General features: G+C 37.4%; 1 protein-coding gene across 2 annotated transcripts; it reads left to right on the top strand.

Annotated features, from left to right (window-relative positions):
* The first annotated feature begins 751 nt into the window (after positions 1 to 751).
* Positions 752 to 21,140, top strand: b4galt6 (UDP-Gal:betaGlcNAc beta 1,4- galactosyltransferase, polypeptide 6). Of its 2 annotated transcripts, none has more exons than XM_042006821.1 (9): positions 752 to 846; positions 12,246 to 12,362; positions 13,556 to 13,669; positions 13,803 to 13,927; positions 14,792 to 14,908; positions 16,488 to 16,675; positions 16,856 to 16,978; positions 18,014 to 18,115; positions 19,697 to 21,140. In XM_042006821.1, exons 2-9 carry the CDS (start codon positions 12,263 to 12,265, stop codon positions 19,842 to 19,844), a joined length of 1,017 nt encoding a protein of 338 aa, XP_041862755.1. In that variant the 5' UTR covers positions 752 to 846; positions 12,246 to 12,262; the 3' UTR covers positions 19,845 to 21,140. The 2 variants fall into 2 exon arrangements, with proteins under 2 accessions (XP_041862755.1, XP_041862754.1); XM_042006820.1 differs by lacking the exon at positions 752 to 846 and adding an exon at positions 6,731 to 7,514.
* The last annotated feature ends 1,777 nt before the right edge of the window (positions 21,141 to 22,917 follow it).

Genomic DNA, 22,917 nt, shown 5'->3' with positions numbered 1-22,917 from the left:
ATTGATGAATCATTTATGAGTGTGAGATGGGCCCAAAACTGCATCTCCAGGCTGGGACCGTTTTTGCATCAAGACAAGGCTGCAACACTGAGTGCAGGATTTCACTGTAATTAGTTGCCTCAGCTGTAGCCTGGTTATCACCCTCAGTGCCGTCATAAACTCATTGTATCCCACTGTTTGTAGAGCTGTTTCAGATCTGCAGATTATTAATTACTCAGTTTTCAAAAGACCAAATATAGAGCTCTAATAGCTTTGAATAGCATTTTATCTGCATGTCTTTTTTTCTGAACCCTGTTGTTGAATCTTTCATTCATACTGTTAAGATACCTCATGGGAAATTAGAAATTACCATCAAACTGTCAAATATGTCAGTGGATTCTTAGAAAACAAAGGTACATACAGTGCCTGATAACAACTTGGATCATCTTCATCCATATGAATTATGTAGCTGAGCTGTTAAAAGTTGTAAACAGGGATATGAATTGGGTTGGAACAGAAATAACATACAAGTTTATAAGAACCTGCAGTATAATAATTGTCAGCTACTAGAAGGAAAATTAGACTCCGAAACCAACTCAGCATACACTTCCTGTTAGAGGGCTCTAGCCATCTTAGTTATGCTGCCATAGGCTTAGACTGCTAGTGCACTGAGCACTTCTCTTTCATCCTTCTGCTCTTTTTCCATGTATACATTTATGACACTATTGATTGTTCAATAACTTGAGTTTCTCTTTTTTGTCTCTTGACAGGTCTCTCTGGCTGGGAGTTGCAGTGCTTGTTGATCCCTCTTTCCTGTCCTCTCCACCCCAAACCCGCTGAGGTGGATTGGCGCCCTTCCTGAATCGGGTGCCGCTAGAGGTTTTTCCTTCCCTTTAAAGGGGAGATTTTCCCTTACCACTGTCATCTGCCGCCCTGTGCGTGCTCATGATTGAGGATTAAATCAAAGTCAAGCTCCAATGCCGTCAGTTGGTCTTTGAAAGACCGACAACACCACCTGGGGTGTTAGGCCCCAGGAACTAGTAGGACGCAGGCTCGCTCCTGTTGAATCGGCAGAGACGTAAAGGTTTATTTAATAAAAAAAAGAATCTGTCTAAAACTGAAATCAGACAATTATTAAAACTCTATTCCAGCCAAAAACAATGGCTAAAGCTAAGTAGCTAAACAATAAGAGTAGCTGAGGCCACAAGTGGAGGGCAGCCTACAGGGAGAAGTGCCCAGGTGTGCCACCACTCAACTTGTGAACACAACAAACCTCATTGCCTCACCGCAAACTTAAAATGTGGAGCCCTCGTGTACCCAATACGACAAACCATGTACAAAGTGGGGATCCCCAACCACGAGTGCCTAGCCCATCCACCTTATGGCTCCCAGCAGTCTAAAAAAGGGAAAGCACAAGTTAAAACCACAACAAAATAAATAAATCCAACTTAGATCAACTTATACAGAAAAAGAAAACTACTACTAAATATAAACTAAACACAATTCTAACAAACAAACAAAGGAAACAAGCAAAACCAAATAACCAATACAAAACAAAGCAGCACAAAACAGCAGCAGGTAACCACCCTTAGAGGCAAAAGCAGACAACAAGGGCTCAAAAGGCAGCCACCACCACAAACAGCAATTACAGGGAGCAGAGGGAGAAAAGAGGTCAACAGGCGCCTTATATGCTGCTGCTCTAATTAAGGGGAGGAGCCAGTTCTTGAGCTACATGCAGGAAGTCATGTGCTCACCATTACAATCAGATTAGGACAGCTCAAATTCCACAATGACCCTGTAAAACCAGCTAGCTTGATATTTGATATGCTATATAATTCATCTCCGCATATATCAATCAAATACAATATTCATTAATGTACTTTTAATCTTTTCTTTAAAAAGACTGTTCCATGTATCTTAATTTGCTTTAAAATTGTATTTTCCTTTAGTGGATGTCAAATCCCACATTTTTTCAATATTTAATACACAGAATAATGTTAAAGTGTATTTCCAGAAAAATTTTTTATCATTCTTTCTTGTCAAAAAAGTTCAACTAAAGCCTAAACTGTTTTTTTACTGTTGCAATAATAATGATATGGTATCAGTCTGTGAAAAATACTGTGTTTTTATGTGTCATAAAGAGTAGACTCCACTAAGCTTTTCAAAAATAGATTGAACTCACAAAGTTTAATTGCATAAACATTACCATTACACTTTCAGGAAGCATTCTCAAGTGCGACATGGATATAATTTCAGTCCATTTAAACTCATTAGATACAGAAATCCAGTAATTTAATTGGCGTGGTAATAAGAGCATAGTTTATTAGTATGCATGAATGTATTTTTGTATTGAGCACATGCGTGCGCGTGCGTGCACACTTTCTTGCTTGGATGAATCATATGCAGAAGGAGTCTTTGAATCCCTTTCCGTGTGACTCTTCAATCCTCTGGAGAAGTGCCAAATGAGATCATGTGCAGTGAAATTCCTTTGCTTCTGGAGACACAAACACATCAATTACAGCATACATCTCTGCCCATCCTTGCTCTCTCTGTGATGCCTGCCAACCTTTCCTTTTCCCATCAACTCACAGAGCCTTTCTCCTCATCTTGATCATCTCCCTTAATAAATTGTTGCCTTGAGAGGAACCAGAGGGAATCATACCCACATTTGCATATTGCTCAAACAAGACTTTTCTTCCTGCTGTTTCCTATTAAAAGGACTTTAAATATGTTAATGATCTGTGTAAACATGAGAGTAGGGCGGTGTCTTTGTATGTTGAAACATGGCCCACATTTGTGTTTGCAAACATTTCACTTTGTGCAGTATTTTTCTGTTTGTGTTCACAAAACTCTGTGCTTTACATGCATGTTTGATATAACAGTGGTAATGATAATAATATAAATAATTATTATAAATGATTAATATAGTTATATAATGCATAATATATTATGCATATATAATAATGCAAATATTATTTTGAATATTAGGCATTATTATTAATTAGAACAACAGTATAATGTATAATGTTTTGCACAAATGTGAGGAAAATCAACAAAGTCATGATCACTGCTGCAACAGTTCTTCATTATAGTAATACTGGCAAATCTAGTTATTTGAACACCTTTTTAACACATGCCTGACTTCACCACAGTTGCTGATGAGAAAGCAAACTGATTCATTGTTAGACTGGTATACCTTTCGGCACATCCCATGTTAATTATATCCGAGATATTTTAGTGCTTAATGTGGAGGAACATACATTTACATAAATAAATATATGTGTAGCAGATTTAAGAGTAGGTCTGCAGCATTTTCCACCTACATGCTGTGCAGAGTTTATACAGCAGGTGGAGACAGAGCTGAGGGAGTAATAATCTGGATGGGGGCAAAGATAGCTTTAATAACTTAATATATTTTAATTCCTTTCTATATAATAATATATAATATTCTTAAATAATTATTTAAGATATTTATTGAAAATGTCTATATTTGCCATATACTTTACAAGTGTATTCAGAGCTACCTAGTATGTAATCTTTAATACAGTTACTTTGTGAACTGAAACAAAAACATCTAGTTCCTATTAAAGCTCCTGAAGCCTAAAACAGACTTTAGAGAACCTGTCACAGCACCCAAACTGTTCCCTCATACTGGGTGCAATGTTCCTGTGGTGCCAAAGCTTATGTTTGCATCAGTGTTTGTTTTGTTACTTTGACTTCAGTGTTTATATCCCTGCTGCAGAGCAGAATGCAGCCTACAACTGCTTCTAAACTGCAGTTTGTCATTGTTCCAAGTAAGCTGCCTAAAGCAACCTTTGCAAACAAACAAACTTCCCCAAACGACAAGTAACATTTTGCATAACATATTAACACAACAGTCAGCTTCAACTCCCAGTCTGCCATGGTGCACAAACTACCCCTTGTGACTGTTAAACTGCACACTCTACTGCAGTGTGAAGACCAAAGCCTGCATAAAATAAACATTCAAATATCTAATTAGACGCAGACTCAGACTATTTTATTGTCCATTTTATACACAAAATGAATATTGGTCTTTGGCTCTGGAAAAAGGATAGCTGTACAACACATCAACATAAAACAAGATGAAAAAAAACACCAATAAAAACAGAGAATAACAATAAATAAAAACAGTGAAGCAACACATGCTACTGATTTAAGTAAAGCAGTGAGGCAGAAATATAATAAAATGTTTTGAAAAATATACTATATATATATGTGTGTGTGTGTGTGTGTGTGTGTGTGTGTGTGTGTGTGCATGGACAGGCATGTCTGATAAGACCCTCTCTAGTCAAAGTTCACTGTTGCAGGGACTCCATCACTCGTGTATGGCTGAACCAGGAGAGAGCAGTCCACCGAATATTATATAGTGACCATACTGTAATTAAATAACAAAGGCTACTGTGGTCACTCACTGAGAGCCAGAATCATTGTTTTTTACATAATAAATGGCAAACCCTGCCAGAGCTCCTGGAGACTGGACAGATTGGAGAGACAGCTCTTTTCCTCACTCTGGAATTTGACCCAAAAACAGGTGGTTTGCCACTAAATTTATTTCCAGAACTGACACTCTTCCAGTCATTTCTCTGGGAGACACCACATATAAGAGGACATATTGTCCCTTTTTATCCTTCTTCCATTCCCAGCTCATCCTTTAAAGGAAAAAAGCCTTGAGGCCAGTCACAAACCATTTTTTATTTCAGGTGTGTACGTTATAGTCTGTGGCTTTTTGTTGGGTTAGTTGTGGTTCATTGCTTTTGTAAATTTCATGTTCTGGTTTGTGTTTAAAAGTGTGAAATTTGCATATACACCATTTTCAGCCTTATAGGAAACATGAAGTGGAACCAGTTTGTAACAACAAAAGCAGAGAGTGTGACCACTCATCCACAGAGTGGTCCCACTCAAGACAAATGTTAGTGTAACCTGGCTGCAGTCTTTCAGTTCCTTAGCATGTGTCCTTTTGGGAATTGATACTGGATATATGATACTGGATTCCTTCCATTGGTCAGGAACACCCCCAGAGTCTAGAAAGTGTAGAAACAGTACTTAGAAAACTCCACCTAGATTAGTGAAGCAGTCTTTGAGCACCCTGTCTCTGAACCTGTCAGGGCCAGAAGCCTTGTGTGGGTCGACACATGTGCAGTGTGCAACAGCTGCACATTGGTAGTGAGGGCTTAGTAGTGTGAGACTGGAGTTGGACAGTTCCAGTTGGTTGGTGTACTGCTGCTGTTGGCTGTAAGATACAAGCTAAACTCAGAGATGATGATGATGATGATGATGATGATGATGATGAATTGAAAATGAAAGTTAAACACATTGTAGTAATATTGATATGACATTAGTGAAAAGCTTATTTGAATGTGTGGAGAAATAATTTGTCTTTGAAAACAGGAGTTTTCCCAAATAAAATGGCAACAGACAAGGTCATACCAATATTTAAAGCTGGTGATGAACACATACTATAACTACCTGCCAATTTCTCTGCTTTCACAAGTCTCTAAAATATAAAATAAATAATAAATATTTTACGTAAGATTTGATAATTGCATTACTAATCACAATATTTTATATGAACAACAATATTCTATTGCCTTTAAAAAGGCATTTGATACAGTTATACATTTACAGTTACAGTAACTGATAACTAAGCTTACAACATAAAGAATAAGAAGAGTGGTACTTGGTTGGCTTATAAGTTATTTGTTGTTCTAAAAAATAGTGATACCTAAATAACAGAGAACAGTATGTAAAGTTCCACAAGATTCAGTTTTGGGGCCATTATTATTAGTTTGTTATTATTTAATTTAGCTATGATTAAAATGATTAGGGTTAGAAAATAGGAAGACTTGGTTGGTTGAACTAAACTCATTTTAAATTGAAATTAAACTAAATATATAACATTTGTGAAAAAATCAATCAACACAAATAATAAACTCTGGTTAAATGGTGTAAAAATTAAAAGTGTCTGAAATTAAATTCCTTGTAATAATTGGTGAAAGATTAAGCTAAACAAAAAGCATCAAATTACATCAATTTAAAAATATAAAAAATATAATTGCTATACTTTATAAATTCAAATACCTTTTAAATCAGTAATTGTATACTTTGTACTGCTCCTTCATTCAGCCATACATGACTTAATGTGTGGAAGTGTGGTGAAACAAATATAAGACAATAAAAATACAGTCATTCTTCCAAAGAAAAAAAATTTAGGAACCTGGTCAGTTTTAAAACTGTATAAATCATGCCAAAAAAAAAAAGAAAAAAAAAGCATCAAGTAACAGAGAACATACCATCTACAAAAGGGGTTAAATTATGAAATAGCTGCAGTGATAACATGAAAACATACAAATATCAAATAGGCTTAGTGTGTAATATAATGATTGTGATGTTTAAAATATCTTGATGGAAAAAAATTTAAATAAATTAAATCTGGTTCTCTCTTGTTTGCTTTCCTAGACAAGCTAAGTAGTCAAATATTTTAAAACTACAAAAATATTTGAATATATGTCATGCCTGAGGTTGAACAATCAATTGGACCGATAATTATCTGAATAACTTTTAATTTATGTGCTTTTAAAAATATGTTTAAACCTACACTGTTCTTTAATCCTGGAACTACATTGTGAGGTGAAAAGTTATACTTCTCCGCAGTCTCTGCTTTATACACGGGTGTAGCCTTTGATTTGGGACGCAGGTTCCCATGGAGACCCAGGGGAGGGGTTATAGATACCGGATACGGGTACCGCAGTGCCAACAGACAGCGGAAAGGAAGCAGATGTGATTTCTCTTTGAATTAATTTTGACTTCTGTTTTTTCAAAGAGTTAACCGGCTCCTGGTTGAGTCGCATGTCTCAGTCGTTGGGAATCAGCGGGGAGATATCCGGCAGCATGAGTGGAGTGATATGTGCGCAATTTGAGAAGGAAGTGGTTCGGAAACATCGCTCCGGCCTGGAGTAGGCTCCTGTGTGACGGACTGAGCGGTCCTGCCACCCCTCCCCTCCCCGCAATGATAAACCTTCCGTGTTAGCGAGAAAATCATCCCTCCTGACTTTAACCATGGAAGACAATTATGAATATCCTTAATCGGTATTATAGCACTGAGCCCGTAGTGTGACGGTTTCAGTATGCCCGACCGGCGGTGCTCCTTAAAGTTCTCTGTTGCCTGATAGTAACGGCACGAGCCTGCTTTTTCCATCTGGAAATTTCCTGGCAGGGGGGAAGCAGGCCAGTTAGCATAGCTAGCTTTAGCCCTTTCCGCGCTGCATCTCGCAACTTGGATGGAAGAGCTTTTTCCAAGACCACGCCACTGACATTTATGGCTCTCAATTCGAGGACATTTAACTCTTAAAAGTATTCTATGGGATTGATATCGGCGGAAGAGAAGCAGGCCTAAGCCAAAATGATGAATTGGAGGCGACTGCTTCGAATCTCCAACCGATCGTTCCTGGCCTTCATATTCTTCTTTTCTATGTCTACAACCTGTCTCTACTTCATTTATGTGGCCCCTGGAATAGGTTTGTACACACCCACTAACACTAAACGGCTTACGTGGTGGCAGTTAATGTAATTATGTCAGGATTAACATCTGCAGCCAGCAAGCATCAGCTTCTGCCGCTGTCCCAGACATCATTGCAGAAGGTGGCTAACAGCCTAGCTAGCCCCAAGCTCAGATTTTACCCCCAGCCACAATATGTTCCAGTCCTCTGGCATTTAGCCATTAGAGAGCCGCATGATCCCTCAAATTAGTTGGTTAATTAATATTATCCCCACGCCCTGGATGTGGGAACCATATGCACTGTAGCAGTTTAACGAATGAATAAAAGCTTGGCTTCAATGTTAACATGAATTTCTTTCTCAAACAAGATTTGTTGAACCTGCAGTAACCTTCAGTTTCAGCCTGTGTCTGATGTTAGATCTGCAGTAAATTTAAACCAGAAGTTCTCCAAATCTGTTGAGGTTCTAATAAAGTTTTAGTTGGGACATCAGAGCTGAATCTTGTTAGAGAAAATTCCTCAGGCATACTGATACTGGTTTAGCCGTCTGTGATATGGGATTCATGCACAGTACACACGTGGTATGTTTAGATTATGTTGTGTGATGTGTGTAAAAGACCAGATTTGATCTCGTATGTTCAACACAAAGCAAACTTCAAAGATTGGTGCCCGACACAAATCCTGAGCGTGGAAGTTAACACTGAACTATAGAAATGCAGAAGTTTGGACAGGATTTTCACATATGCAAAGCAGATATTATCAGGAGAGTTTGGTCTGGACATTTCCCACACTTGCTGTTGACACATGCTCTTCTCAGTGAGGGGGTTCTGGTGGACATCCTGTTTCACAACAGGAAACATGAAGGTGGGGCACACGAAGTGGGACATAATGTAAATGGTGCACTGGAGAAATAGCTGTATTTTGTTGACAACATGTTGAGGATGGTGGACGAGACTTTCTGATTGTTTATATTCTTACGACATGTATTAAAATGCAAGTGCCTTATCACTGAAAGAGTAGAACAGATTACACAAAGTCAACAAAACCTGCAGAATATGCTGCAGACTTTTGCTTTCTTTTGCTCACTATCACGTACCCTAAACATTTCCAGACTAAAGTCAATTTGTTAAAACTCTGTTATTATTGATTTATTGTGGTGATGATGGGGTTGTTTGTAGGAATTATTTTCCAATTGGACATGTTTCTGTTTTTGTGATTGTTATTATATCTGTAGTGTACTCAAAACTGGTCCAGAAACTACCACCAACTTCCAGGAGAAAAGCTTGTAGCCTGTGTCATGAAGGATGTAGAAAATTGGTTTTCAACCTAAGATTGCTGGTGGTATACAAGGTTTTTATTGCACAGAGGTTAGCAAAATTAGATTAGTAATTAACTGAATTAACGCAGTCTGTAACTTTTTAAACAGTTACTGATGAAGGCTGAGGGATTGTATAAAATATTGTGCAGGGCAAAGATGTTATTCATGCACAATCTGAAGTACAGAATTAGAAAAATGTCAAATGGAAAGTCACAACCTTTCCCACTGCAGATGAAATAGTTTGATGCCACTATGCTAACACCTTTACACACCTGACTTGCCTCTGAAACTATGAACCTGCTTCCAGAATAAAGTAAGTCACATTTTAGAGATGTTAATTTGTACTTCTCAAAGTTATTGTGTGTTAGACCTCCACATTCACACTGGATTGTGTGAAAAAGCTGAAATTTATTGACTTTTTACTTGTGTATGAAAATGTTTAAAGAATATATATTTAGGGTTTAAAAAACTTAACTTTTCTGGTAATAGAGTTTGTATCATGGTGCTACATTTTGCTCTGAGCTAGGGATGTCCGATTATGGCCAAAATGATAATCTTTTTAAATTATTTTACAATTATTTTAAATACTGAGATATCTTTTTTTTTTAATCATTATTAATATATATTTAAGTGAAAAGACTGCTTCCACATCTTCATTCTGCAAATGTACAAACCTTTCTACGATAAGAGATGCATCAACGTCATACAGTGCTGCTAGACCTCCTGTAGTATCCCGTCTGTACTGTGTGGCATGATTGTGCAATATTTGTTAGGTTCATGTGGAAATCATCATTAACCTCTACACTGTAGTCTACTCAATAATACAACTCACTTTGCGTGCTGGCATCACTTTGAAGAGCAACTAACTGGAGACCTTGGTTTTTTTTTTATTGAAGCCACTCTGAAACACAGGAGGGTGATTATGAAGTGTCAGGTGCGCACGTTTCTTTCCTTTCACCTGCTTTGTGTCACGTTGGCATTAAAAAATAAAAAATACTGTGTTTTTCTTTTCTGGCATTACGAACAGATAGTTCTTTCTTAATTCATTGTTACATTACATCAGCAGTTGTAATGCTGTTGAGTGTGTAAGCTATATTCAGTATTTAAAAAATGAAAATTATTTATCTTGACTGATTTTTAAAAGAAATGTTTAGATCTGACTGGACAGAGAAAAGCTGTCTCTAAAGCAACATTTGGGTCGTACGCTGATTTATGGAGGCTTGATTTGCTTCTGCTTTACATTCTGTTGGTGTCGCACAGATTTTAAATATTGAAAGATTGTGTTCATTTAATTGGAGAAAGCCAAAGTTGTGATTGAGATTTAATTTGGATTAATTGTGCAGCCTTATTCTGAGCCTGCAGGTCAGTGTTCTCTTCAACTGGATTTCAGCTAGAAATGATCGTGAGGATTGACACAAATGATCAGTATGAAAATGCTTAACACCCCTTAGTTTTAATTGTTGTATAAAACCACTTATGTTAATAAATTACAATGCACCATATTGTGTTCATATTTTGTGAGTGAACTGTGTGAAGTTCTGTGCAGAGAGCGCTAAAACATGAGGGCTTGTGTCCACATGGTGCTGGGAGAAAATTGCTTGCATGGCACTCTGGAGAACTTCCTGCTGGCATTTTGTTAAAAAAAATCTCTAATTTGTTCTTTGTTGTTGGTTTTTAAGTGTAAATACATCTTCACTTCATCAGTTTAACATTAATACTGGATATAAACCAAAACAAGAAGGTTGTTCTTTACATCTATTTTTTAATATTGCTTTGATTTAGTCAGGGTTGAGTGATGTTATTTGAGACATTCTTAAAGCAACAAGTGTAAAGTTTAAGAGCTTTCTGAACAAAGAAAACTCTGAACTGCCATTGCTTTACGTTTTGAGTTGAGTTTGAGGTTAATTTAGATGGAACAAAAACAAATAAAGCTTTCTATGTTTAATTCTCCTCAATCGTTGGCCTTAATCATTACATTGGAATTAAGAAAATGAATTTGGGAGGAAGATTGATGTGGAACTTTTTAATACAAAAGTGAAGTTAGGTGAGTCATAGTAAAAATAGTAACTTTTTCAGGTATTTTACATGTCTCTGTGTATTTCTTTTTTAGTGGCAGTTGGCAAATATAATAGTCAGTTATTTGATTAAAGAAAACTAGTGTTTTTTTTTTTGGTTTTGGTGTAGTATGACTTGGAAAACATCTTTTTAAACAGCCTGGAAATGTCCACCAACATATATGACAACTAGAAGTGGCAGCCACTGCAAAGATATTTACTGTTATCCATGTTTTTTCATTTATAAATCACCAGAATTATTGTTTACCACATTGTGAAAATAAGCACAAATCCAATATGGCAGATTTTAGTGCTCAAAATGGGTTTTGTCAATTGGGTTCTAGTGTAAAGATTAGATTAGATTCAGCTTTCTCTGTAGGCTGTCTCATCATTGTTGCTGATAAGGCCAATCATTGTGGTGCCATCCTGCACACTTGATGATGGAATTGGATCCATGCACATCTCTGCAGTCATGGGTAAAGATAGGGTGGAGGAATGGGCTCAGCACACTGTCTTGTGGTACACCAGTGTTGAGTGTGATAGTGGTGGAGTTGTGGCCTGACCTAACATGCTGTGGTCTGTTGGTCAGAAAGACCATAATCCAGTTGCAGAGGGAGGTGTTAGTGCCCAGATATTCAAGTTTAGAGATTAACTTGGAGGGGATGACAGTGTTGAATGCTGAGCTAAAGTCAGCGAAGAGCATATGTGTTGTAGTTGTCCAGGTGTGCACACAGAGTGAACACAGAGTGCAGCGCTATGGAAACGGCATCGTCTATAACAGAGGTCCCTAACCCTGGTCCTCAAGGCCCATTATCCTGCAGGTTTTAGACGTCTCCCTGCTGCAACACACCTGATTCAAATTAAACAGCTCTCTGACAAGCCCTGCACAAGTCTGCTAATGAGCCATTAATTTGAATCAGGTGTGTTGCAGCAGGGAGCCGTCTAAGACCTGCAAGATAATGGGCCTCGAGGACCAGGATTGGGGACCTCTGGTCTATAATATACTCCTGTTGCTGTACCAGGCAAACTGGTGTGGATCCAGTGTGGATGGGTGGGAGTTTTTTTAGGCATGTCAGGACCAGACACTCAAAACACTTCATAAATTTCAACTTAATCTAATTTTTACATGGGGTAAGAAGCAAAGTCTCTTAAATATTACATTTTGACTTTAATTGCAGCAACTGTGCACTGATATTTGGACTCATATTTCTTTAGCAGTAATGTGATTTCTAATATAAGTCTACAAATTATAAACAGGAATAAACTAAGTAAACAGGGATGGCTATAGAAGTTGCAACAAAAGAACATGAAACATGAATTTTAATCTGTCATTTAAACTGTCAAGTAAACTAAAATGAGTATTTCTGGTCTTCCCATCAGCCAACACATACTTCTTCATGGTGCAGGCTCAAGGCATCATGTTGAGGGACAATGTACGGACCATTGGCCAGATGATCAGATTGTACACCAACAAGAACAGTACACTTAATGGGACTGGTAAGTAACATGTACACATCCCTGTGTGGAATATATTTTGGAAGCTGATTGTGGGTAAATACATTTTTGAAGTTTCTACATAATTCATGGTGTTTAATGGAGTTCATTTATAGTATGTTGGCTATATTTTTTTTTTACCAGTTCAGCAATTCTATCATTTTCTGCTGATGAGGACTGGCTAAATTCTACCATACATGTTTTCATCAGACTTGGATCATATAAGTCAGGGCATTGTTAAGAACATTTAAATGTTTTCATGATTGCCTACATTTTCATTTGCATCATGTTTTTTTTTCTCTGAGCTCCCAGCAGGTAAAAGCCAGTCTGATGTTTACTTTTGTCTTGTTTCTTTCTCTTTCTGTTTCTCACTTTTTTCCAACAGTGTTGTCTTGTGTCTCTTTGCATGGTGTGTGTTCATTATATCCAAAGTGGTGACGGTGGTGGTATTTTTTTCCTTTTCTTCTCTTCATTTCTCTTAGATGTGTAGCCTTAATTGTTATGGAAGAAAGATAACTCAAAATCTCAAAACTGACCAGCCAAGGAAAATGTTTATTTATTCATTGGCCTCTGAAGTAACTAGAAACATGAAAAAAACATGTATTTTCAATGTGGCCCTCTGAGAAAAAAAATGGTTTCGTAGCCTTAGAATAATATTGATAATAATAATAATAATAATTCTACTAATCATTATTTATAGACCTCTTTATAGAGCCAACCTGATTTCCTTGCATAGGTTTTTCAAAGTCTTGGTGCCTGAACTCAGAAAGCTCCATCCCTCTTAGTTTTCCTTTAAGCGTCTGGAACAGAAAAAAGAGGATCACAAGGTGTGTGTACAGGGGTGTGAGGCGTTAAACGGTCAGAGATATAAAAAGGACAGAGTCCACAGAATGCTTTATATCTAATCAATAAATATCACTCTGGTTATGTGACTACAGCAGATACACTTGTGTAGTTTGTGAAGTGACGTGTGTGTGTGTTGCAAGGTCCAACCCACTGAGATTTCAGAAAAATATTGGGTCATTAGACATGATAAACACATTAAATTACCTTTAGATTTGTGGAAAGTGAAAGTTTGAAAGTGGTTTGAGTCTTACAACAAACATCCTATTACATAAATTCTTCCAGATGTTTTGTATTTAATGTTCAGACTTTTAATTATGAAGAAATACCTGATTTCTCTGTTTTTGTTGCAGACTATCCAGATGGCAGTAACTCCAGTGAATATCTGGCCCAGCCTACTACATACCTCCCTGAGAACTTTACCTATACCCAGAACATGCCCTGCCCTGAAAGATTACCTTCTATGAGTTAGTACATTACTATCTAACTAGAAAAAGTGGGGAACTTGGGGATCAGTTAATCATCTTTCAGTCTTTTTTTGTTGTTAGTGGTGTTTGACGGGGATTTCTTAATAAAATCATTCTTAAATTAAATCTACAGAGGGTCTTATGGAAGTGAACATGACAGAGATCCCCATGGAGGAGATAGAACTGAAGTTCTCTAGGTTTTTTGACATTCAATTTGGAGGCCACTGGAAACCAAAGGACTGCAGACCTCGTTGGAAGGTGAGTTTAAGCAAGTTTAGTAATTCATTATTATTATGTATTCATTTTAACTGAGACCGTCTGATGCTCCCCGAAGCTCTGTTTAACAGTTTGAGCCAGATAAATCCTGACTTTATCATCTTGGAATATGTCCATGTCATCATGGTGCTTTGCTCAAGACTGCTCTGATGAGGTTTTCAGCTTTTTGAGGCGGCTCACAGTTGCCTGGAGGATGCATTGGCCAGTATAAATCACTATCTAATTATATGTATCAGATATTGGCAGGTAGCATGTACATGATACTCTGTGGCAAACACAACTGTCACCTCTAATACTTATTGTTATTCATATTTACGGTATAAATTATTACCTTATATGCAATAGAATGTCTGTTTTTTTTCCCTTGTCACTCAAATTCATGTAGTTTTAGCTGATTGTATTGTCAAATCAGCCTAAACAAGAATATAATCCTAACAAGCCTTCTTCCCATGGATAATCCTGTATTAACTGGCTGTGCTTGTTTGTGTGAGAGGGGCTGAAACTGTGCACTACACACAGCTGTTCAGTAAAACAAGGTTTCAGTGTTTTCGAATATGAAGTATTATTAAATGTGAATGGCTTGCCAGATATGGGGTAAGATGGCTATCAGTAAAGATGTGTACCTTCCCTGACAGTACACCTCTATGACATGAACAGGATGAAACAGGATGGATGATTTAAAAAAAACTTTTAATAGGAAGAAATCTGACAGGATCAGACGTGGGTTGGGAAGGCGTCTGCCATGACTGAGAGAATAAATGAGCATTAAAGAACCACCATCACACACTGAGCTTCCGGTATCAAAGCCTCAGTGTTCTGTATTTATTTTGATTCTGATGTCTGCAGGTGGCAGTCCTGATTCCGTTCAGAAACCGCCATGAACATCTACCCATCCTCTTCCAACACCTTATCCCCATGCTGCAGAGACAGCGCCTGCAGTTTGCCTTTTATGTCATCGAACAGGTACAGTAAATTAGGGTGTCTGTCAACTGCTTCACAGCTGTAGTAAATTTGCAGTTACAGTTTTTGACTGATTAAAGGTTTTATGAGCTTGTGGTGTGTGGATTGAATAAAAGTACTAAACAGTAAAATACATTTTTAGTTAAAATCATTTACTGAATCTCTGTGCAATCATCACAATCTGTTTTATAACAACTTGGTGTTTCATGGTGAAGCAGAAAAAATTCAGGGGCTGTTGCAGCTGCTCCTACCAGTGAAAACTCAGGTTCTCAGTAACTTAATCACAAATGGCTTAAACTCATACTGACAAGTTTCACTGCAGTATGGATACTTCTACAGCTGCTAAACACAAAAAGGGAGCCACAGCGTACAATTTGTATGAGCTATAGTGTCAGGGCTGCCATTAAATGTAGCACTATCAAGCACTATTGCCGCTTGGGCCTAATGATTAATAAAAGATTAAAATCATGTATATTTAAAAACCCGACTGGCTAAATTCACTCAAAGTATGATTCATTCTGGGATTAACCATTAACTGGCTGTGTGATTACTTGTAAATATCAGTGTAGTTTTATTCAGTTACTCAGTTTTTTTTTTTTTTGTTTTTTTTTTTTTTGTTTGTTTTTTTCAGAGAATTTCAAAGCTATGCCAAAATAGATCCAAACAACCTAAAAGGGAGAGGGGGGATAGAAAGTCAGCAGACCTGCATGTGATGTGGTCAATGTCTTTGTTGGGAAAGGAGGTTATATAATACCACAAATTTTATCACTTTAAATCTGAACCTTCCTGTTAGTCCAGTGTTAATAAGCTTTTTAACCTGAGGAAAGGTGTCGTAGTTTACACCTCATGTTTGAATTCAGCTAAAGCACATGAAACTAGAAACATTTATTTCTGCTCTCTTTACTGTCTGAGTATGAAAGCTTGGTCTATTTCTTGCTTTTCTGAGAATTTTTTTTTGTTTCCATGGCCTGTATGTAATAGAAAAATGTTGAGTCTGACCTTAGATCTTCACATTTCTCTTCCAAACAGCCAGCCTTTGTTGTAATATTTTAAAGTCCTGAACAATAGTTTTCTAAACTTTCTGAATGTCTTTTCAAGTTTTCTTTGGTTTAGCTGCTGTTTCCTGCTCGTTTTTAGTCCAGTTCTTCTACCTGACATTTTCAGAGAAATGTGGGTTTGTTTGTCTGTCTGTTAAACTACTTAACACTCATCTATCAATTATTAATGCATCAATAAGTCTTACAACTCAAGTGATGAACCAGTGTTTCCTCAACACATAACAAACAACAGACCAATTTTAATAGGGTCTCTAGTCGTATCAGTAGTTGAACATTATATCACCATTAATAATAATAGTTTTCAAATATGTTTTTGACACTATCACAGCGTGAAAATTCATAGAGTTCAAGTTGATGTTCATTCAGTGAGCGTTCAACTGCAGTGTATTCCATCAGACCAGAATTGTTGAATATTGATCATTTTCCATCTAGTCAGATTTCTTTTATTTTTTATATATTTGCCAAAATCTGTGTTAGCTTTGTTTAAAGCAGCATCAGACTCACTGATATGTGAATATCCCCAGATCGGTAGCCAGCCCTTCAACAGAGCCATGCTGTTTAACGTGGGATTTCTGGAGGCCATGAAGGACTTGGACTGGGACTGCTTCATTTTCCATGACGTTGACCACATCCCCGAGAATGACCGGAACTACTACGGCTGTGGTCAGATGCCACGCCACTTTGCTGCCAAGCTGGACAAATATATGTACATGTGAGTGTGTTTAGAATGTGTTGATGTAGATTAGAAATATCTCATGTCCATATAATCATAATACAGGATTTTAATTTCACTGCTACAGATGCTGTGATTGATCATGATCTTGAACATCTCTTTAATTATTTTTTTTAGTAGTATTTCTTTATTGATTTATTAATGAATTTTCTTGTTTAGTCTCCCATACAGTGAGTTCTTTGGTGGCGTGAGTGGACTTACTGTGGGGCAGTTCCGTAAGATCAATGGTTTTCCCAATGCATTCTGGGGCTGGGGAGGAGAGGACGATGACTTATGGAATAGGTGGGTCCAGATAAATGGCATCAGTTCTTCACGGTTCATTTAAACTTTTTCATTTAGCTTATTTTCACTTTTTCTAAATTAAATTTAAATAATCCAAAACTGATAAAAAAAAAAAGTCCATCAGGTTCAAGATTGTTTAAAGAAACTGCAGGAAGATCAGGAGAGGACACACTTCTATCGTTTTCCTTACTATAGTTAGCAGAACATGACAGAAATCTTTGCTGTTGGGTAATATTTAGCTATTTTCACTTGTTCCCTAACTACTGTTTTACAACAATGCAGCATGATTTTTAGCTTGATGTGATCTTTTATGTTAAGAGAAAACTGTAACTGAGCAAGGACTTGCAGTTTTGAGTGGTGTCACAGCTGCTCCTCACACAATTTACAGTTCATAACTCAAGCTGTCACATGTGCTTCAGCATTGCAATGAATTAATCATTTCTCAGCAAGTTTCTACATGCAGGAAAGTCATTTTATATAGCACACTTCAGTCTGCTCTCACATGAACGGTGTCCCAGTGAGGATACATCGTGACTCTGAGTCAATAGTCAAGTTTCCATTCAATAAACAAATCTGAAGCAATGTCAAATCACTAAAATAAAGCTGTTTGATATCACTGTTGTTAGTGTTTGTTGTTCAGTAGAAGAAGTAGTTGTCCTGACCAAAAATCAAAATACAAGGAGGGAAAAGAACAACAATAAATGTGGTGAGCATCCACAGGAAGAAAATCAAGAAAGCTCGTCTTCAGATGTTATTTTTGTCTGTGTGAATATCTGAGGTACTCTTGTCTGAGAAGACGTTGGTCAGTCAGTGAGTTTTTTTGTTTGTCAGCTCAGACTGGAATCGGCTGCCGAGTCCTCATGTCTTCAGCTATCAATCAATGTCCAAATAAAACTACAAGGAATACTACCAAAAAGAACAGCGTCTGGATCACAGAATGCAGTCACATCTCCTGAACATGCTAAATGTTTTAGCTTTGGAATCATGTTTCCAGCTAAAAAACATGACTTTACATGATGATTTATTTCCCCTCAGGGTTCATTATGTTGATCTGAATGTCACCAGACCAGAGGGAGAGATCGGCAAGTACAAGTCCATCCCTCATCATCACAGAGGAGAGGTGCAGTTTCTTGGGAGGTGAAGCTGATTTTAGATTTTTATCTCACATCTACAAAATGATCCAAAATGTCTTTTGTTTTTCTTTAAAAATGTTATTAATATAAGGCAAAGAGTTTAGTCTTTTTCTTTATTTGAGCAACATTTTCATTGCAACTGAGTTTAATTTAGATGTTGTTCATTTTAGAAGTTTCTTATTTTACGAAGTAATAAAAATGAATTCTTATCCAGTCAAATTCAGGAGGTATTATCTATTTAAGTCCAGTTTTACCCAGATCAGTCCAGTTCAGTATGGTCCTATTTTATAAAATGTTCATCCAGCTAAAGAAATCAACTAATCACATTTAGTCTTCAGCTCAATTGAGTCTCTTATTCTGAGCATGAATGAAGTGGAGGGAAAGAGTCCCTGTTAACACAAACAGACCTGCAGCTGAACCAGGACCAGGAAGGGCTGCCACCTGCCTCATCCAGTTGAAACATAAGAAGACGGGTCAGGGTCACAAATAAAAAATATCTGGACAGGAACAACCACTACACAAGAGAAAAAGAGAAAAAAAGAGTACATGAAATTATTCATACACAAAGGGCTGGACGATACACAACAGAGAGAAGTCGCTGTCCATGTGACTCAGCTATATTTACGTAACATTTTATCAAACACACAAACACAATCCAAAGTTTTTTACAGATACGAAGAATGTAGAAGATTACATGTTAACAATAATTAAACAATTAACAAATAATAAAATAGTGATAACAGTAGCAAAATACTAAGAATATAAAAAGCAATAAATTAAAGGAAAGCTCTTTCTGATAGATACAATATTAAGCTTAGTCGCATAAGAGAGTAAAAACTTTAGATAAAAGAACCAAAACTGATGTTGGACTGATCGGTAATCTGGTTTTAAACATCTCCTCCTCTTCAGCCTGGGATGAAGAAATTTAAACATCAGGGTGTCATCTCATCGATGCTAACGCAGTCTTTCCTCTGCAGCCATGTTTCTGAGACAAAGTAAATCAGTGTGAGGACAACTAAGGCTTCTACTAACAGAGACAAGAGAGATACATGTTCATATTTTGTATTTTCATTATTTGCTCCTCTTGCGTAGACAGTTTGAGGTTTATGGAGTTTTGGCAGCAATTCATAAACTGAAGAGAAGCCTGTAAGATTTAATCCCAGCTCCCTTGTCTCAACCCTGGATTCTTATGGGTTAGGATGGCCAATAAATGAGAGCTGCTACATCCAAAGTGGAATGGATCCATTTTAATCTCCTCCCAAAACACCTTTCCAGTGTTTTATCTGTCCCACGTTATTTGTTATTAAAACACTTAAAGATGCAGGTAAACATGTCAGATCTCGTCTATATCAACATATCAAGGAAGTTGGTACTTTGGTGGTTGTGTTGAGTAAAAATGAATCTCTTCAACAGGCAGTTTCAGGTCTGTGAATGAGTGTCAGTGTGCAAATTAAACCAGTTAAACAGTTTTAAGATTCACACACATCTGTGGTGTGTGTTTGAACTGGTTATGTTGGATATGTCAGACGGATGAATATGGTGGATATTGTGAAGAGCATTAATAATGACATAACTGCATTTGTAGGTATAAACTGCTGAGGTATTCCAAAGAACGACAACACCTGGATGGCCTCAACAACCTCCATTACAGCCCTCACATCTCCCTCAGCAGCCTCTACAAGAACATCTCGGTGGACCTGTATCCTGACCTGGCTCCCATCACAGACTATTGAACGCAGCCAAACCTTCACTGGACTCCCCCCAGCTCAACCACCTCTTCCTGCTGGGGTCATGCTGCCCCCACCAGGATGTCAGACGTGGAGCTGTGGAGGAGGGGACGGAGACGCAAGTTAGGAGGGGAGTGCACCATGTGATGCTGCCAAGAAATCTTAATGTGGCAAAAAATAAATAAATAAAAAACAGATTTGGGGTTAAAAAAAAAACAATGAAACATGAAGGGACAGCAACAAGTCCCTAAAAGTGAACTGTTGATTGTGTTTGTCAGTGTGTGTGTGGGTGAGTGAGTGAGTGTGTGTGCGCCTGATGTGTTGCTGCATGTCTTTCTGCTCATTCTAGTGTAACTACAGTGGACATGAGTCTTGGTTTCAGTTGGGGGAGCAGCAGCATCTCAACACTGATGTTTACTGCAAAGCCTTAATGTGGCAGAACCACAGCTCTGCTCAGATCTGCACTGCTTCACTTCTGATCCATCACCGCCACCTTAAAGCCAACAAACCAGTTCTGCTTTCTTTCTATTATCAATCGTTTTATACATATCATTTTGATTGGTCGCAGTATTTCTTCAGGAAGAAAACAGTTGTATTTGTTCAAGATGTACATTTTTGTTTTTTTCTTTTTTTTTTTGTTATTTTTGATTTTCATACGTTGTATTTATTTTCTCGGATTCAGGACGTTTGAAAAGATACTCCTGTCTCTGTCGATGTATTTGCTGTTTGTTTTGCTGCACTGCTGCTGAATCCACATTAACATGTATGTAAATATCAACTTCTTAAAGCTCGAACACAGAACAGAGAGATGTAAATATGGGCCTTTACATGGTCTTACTAGTCCAGTGGGTTTGAATTTTGTTTTTGGCAGCTACATTTTGTTTTGAGAACTTAACAAGAGTGATGAGTTTCTTCCCTTATTAGGAAGATCTAACAATGTTTGACTCAAAAGTATCCAAATCTAAAGATATGTCATATTTTTTTGCATGCCTTAATTTATTAAGTTGACCTTTTGTTCCTTTCAGATAGGAAAAAAAACATCAGGTGGAGATGTGTATATTTTTAATGTTGCCTTTTGTTGTGCTTTATTTGAGGTGCACTGTGTGAAGTGTAGAGCTGCTACTCAGTAGGAGACGAGAGTGACTGCGTCTTTCCTACATGATTTTGTTAAAGGAAAAGAGTTGGACAATACAGGATGCTTTAGTGCCAGTTCATGGTCTCATGCCAGTGTATGTTTTTGTCTCAGATTTTTTTTTTTTTCTTTTTTTTTTATGATTTATTAAAATGGTTTTTAGTGCTGAACCATGTGATGAACCTCTTTATTGCAGCTGAAGGGAGTGTCTTGATTTGGACTGGATGCTGAGTGTCTGGACTCTAAGGAGTCAGAATGAAGGAGATGTGTGTTTGCTCCTGAGAGCCAACACTGCACTACTTCAATGTTGTGAGTGTTTTCTAAAGCTTTGAGCACTTGAAGGATGAAGGGAGACATTAAAAATAGGATGTTCTTTGTTCAGATCATCCCGTGTGTGGACTTTGAATTTGATCATGAAATATGTGTTTGGACATTTCTGAGATTTAAGTCATTTTTGACTTTCACCTCATTTCCTCACTGTTCAGTCTTGATCAGCATCATCATGGTTACATTAAACCTTGTTTTCCACTGGACATGTAAGAACTGACTGACATCTGCAGCTTTGCATTAAAGACTTTACTATGTAACTATTAGGTATGAGAGGACATGAAGTTATGAACAGCTAACTGATATTAGATTTTAATGAGAAATAATATTGATTTATTAGAAAAAATAAATTGGGAATGGGAGCATTATTGATACGTTACCTGTTTGATACCAAATCCAGTGATGCATAACCAAAGAGGGCTTTGTTTCTTGCTTAAATACTGTCTCCACTAACTGTTTCCTGCATTACCAGTTTCCTGGTGGTGGGTATGTTGGATCTTGTTGGAAGTTTTCCTAAAGCAGCTTTCACCAGGTGGAGCTGCCAGCTGGTGAACTGAATAGCCCCTTCTGGTGTTTGTTGCTCACTATCAGAACAGCTGAAGCTTACTCATACAATGTCTAGTATTTATTGTTGACAACCTGTAAACCTTACTCAACTGAAACATAATATTTATTTAATCTGAAAACTACTGGTGAATCAGAGGTGGTTAGACCGTCCTGTCTGCAGTGTTGAGATCAGATACAAGAGACACAAACACAAACTGAAACCAGGAAGGAGCCGAAGAAACTTTGCTTAGACTTCTAAAATCTGTTGAAAAGGTTTCCTTTTCAGTCCTCGAGCAGAAGAAAATAGTTTTGATCATGTTGTGTTGAAGTTAGGCCTGCAGATGGCAGCATAGTTGCATGATGAACATTAGGTCCAGCAATATGGCGACCGTCACTGTGGTTCACGTTAATCTCATTCAACTTTACTTTTCACGTCATCAGAATTTGTATGATGATCACAATATCTTTACATCCAGTTTCAGACAGTCAGCAATCAGAAGACAGTCTGTAGAAGATATATAGGCACCGCCCTAAACACCACACGATCCTGTGATCATTCTGTGTGAAAATGGACTCTAAAAGCGTCATTCAAATTCATTATTAAGGTATTAAAAGTGTTATTGTGAATATCAGAGGAGGAAGAAGTCTGGAGATTGTGGATTCTTTTTACTCTTAATAAATCCGATTAGTCCAACGTAGCTGAGGTTGTATCGGCATATAGCCTTATTCTATTTAAAGTGGCACTAGTAATCTTTGGCTGATTTTCACACTTTGACGACCCCTAACAAAGTCTGATTCAACATCCATCTTGCATCCTGCCAAGTCAAGTTTATTTATAAAGCACATTTCAGTTGACCAAAGTACTGTACAAGGCTAAACAAACTGGATATCGACACACGGGACATTTTAGATAAATGTTATGGTTGATTCAGCAAAGATATAGAAGCAGTGGCGGATCTAGAAAATTTTACATGGGATGGCAAAGGAGGGGCAAGATGCCTAAGCAGGGTTGCATTAGCTGCGTTTATGTGGAATACTTTTACGCCAAACAAAGGTTCAATCAAATCAGTAAAA

Source organism: Melanotaenia boesemani, chromosome 14, assembly GCF_017639745.1.
Source record: "Melanotaenia boesemani isolate fMelBoe1 chromosome 14, fMelBoe1.pri, whole genome shotgun sequence".
NCBI classification, from domain to species: Eukaryota; Metazoa; Chordata; class Actinopteri; order Atheriniformes; family Melanotaeniidae; genus Melanotaenia; species Melanotaenia boesemani.
Note: the sequence above shows the minus strand (reverse complement) of the source record. Positions and strands in the feature narration are given on the sequence as shown.

Coding starts and splice junctions, on each gene's coding strand:
- b4galt6 (XM_042006820.1), top strand. CDS start 7,400: ATGATGAATTGGAGGCGACTGCTTCGAATCTCCAACCGATCGTTCCTG. Junction 7,515..12,245: donor TTATGTGGCCCCTGGAATAG/GTTTGTACACAC, acceptor TCTTCCCATCAG/CCAACACATACTTCTTCATG. Junction 18,116..19,696: donor GAGGTGCAGTTTCTTGGGAG/GTGAAGCTGATT, acceptor CTGCATTTGTAG/GTATAAACTGCTGAGGTATT.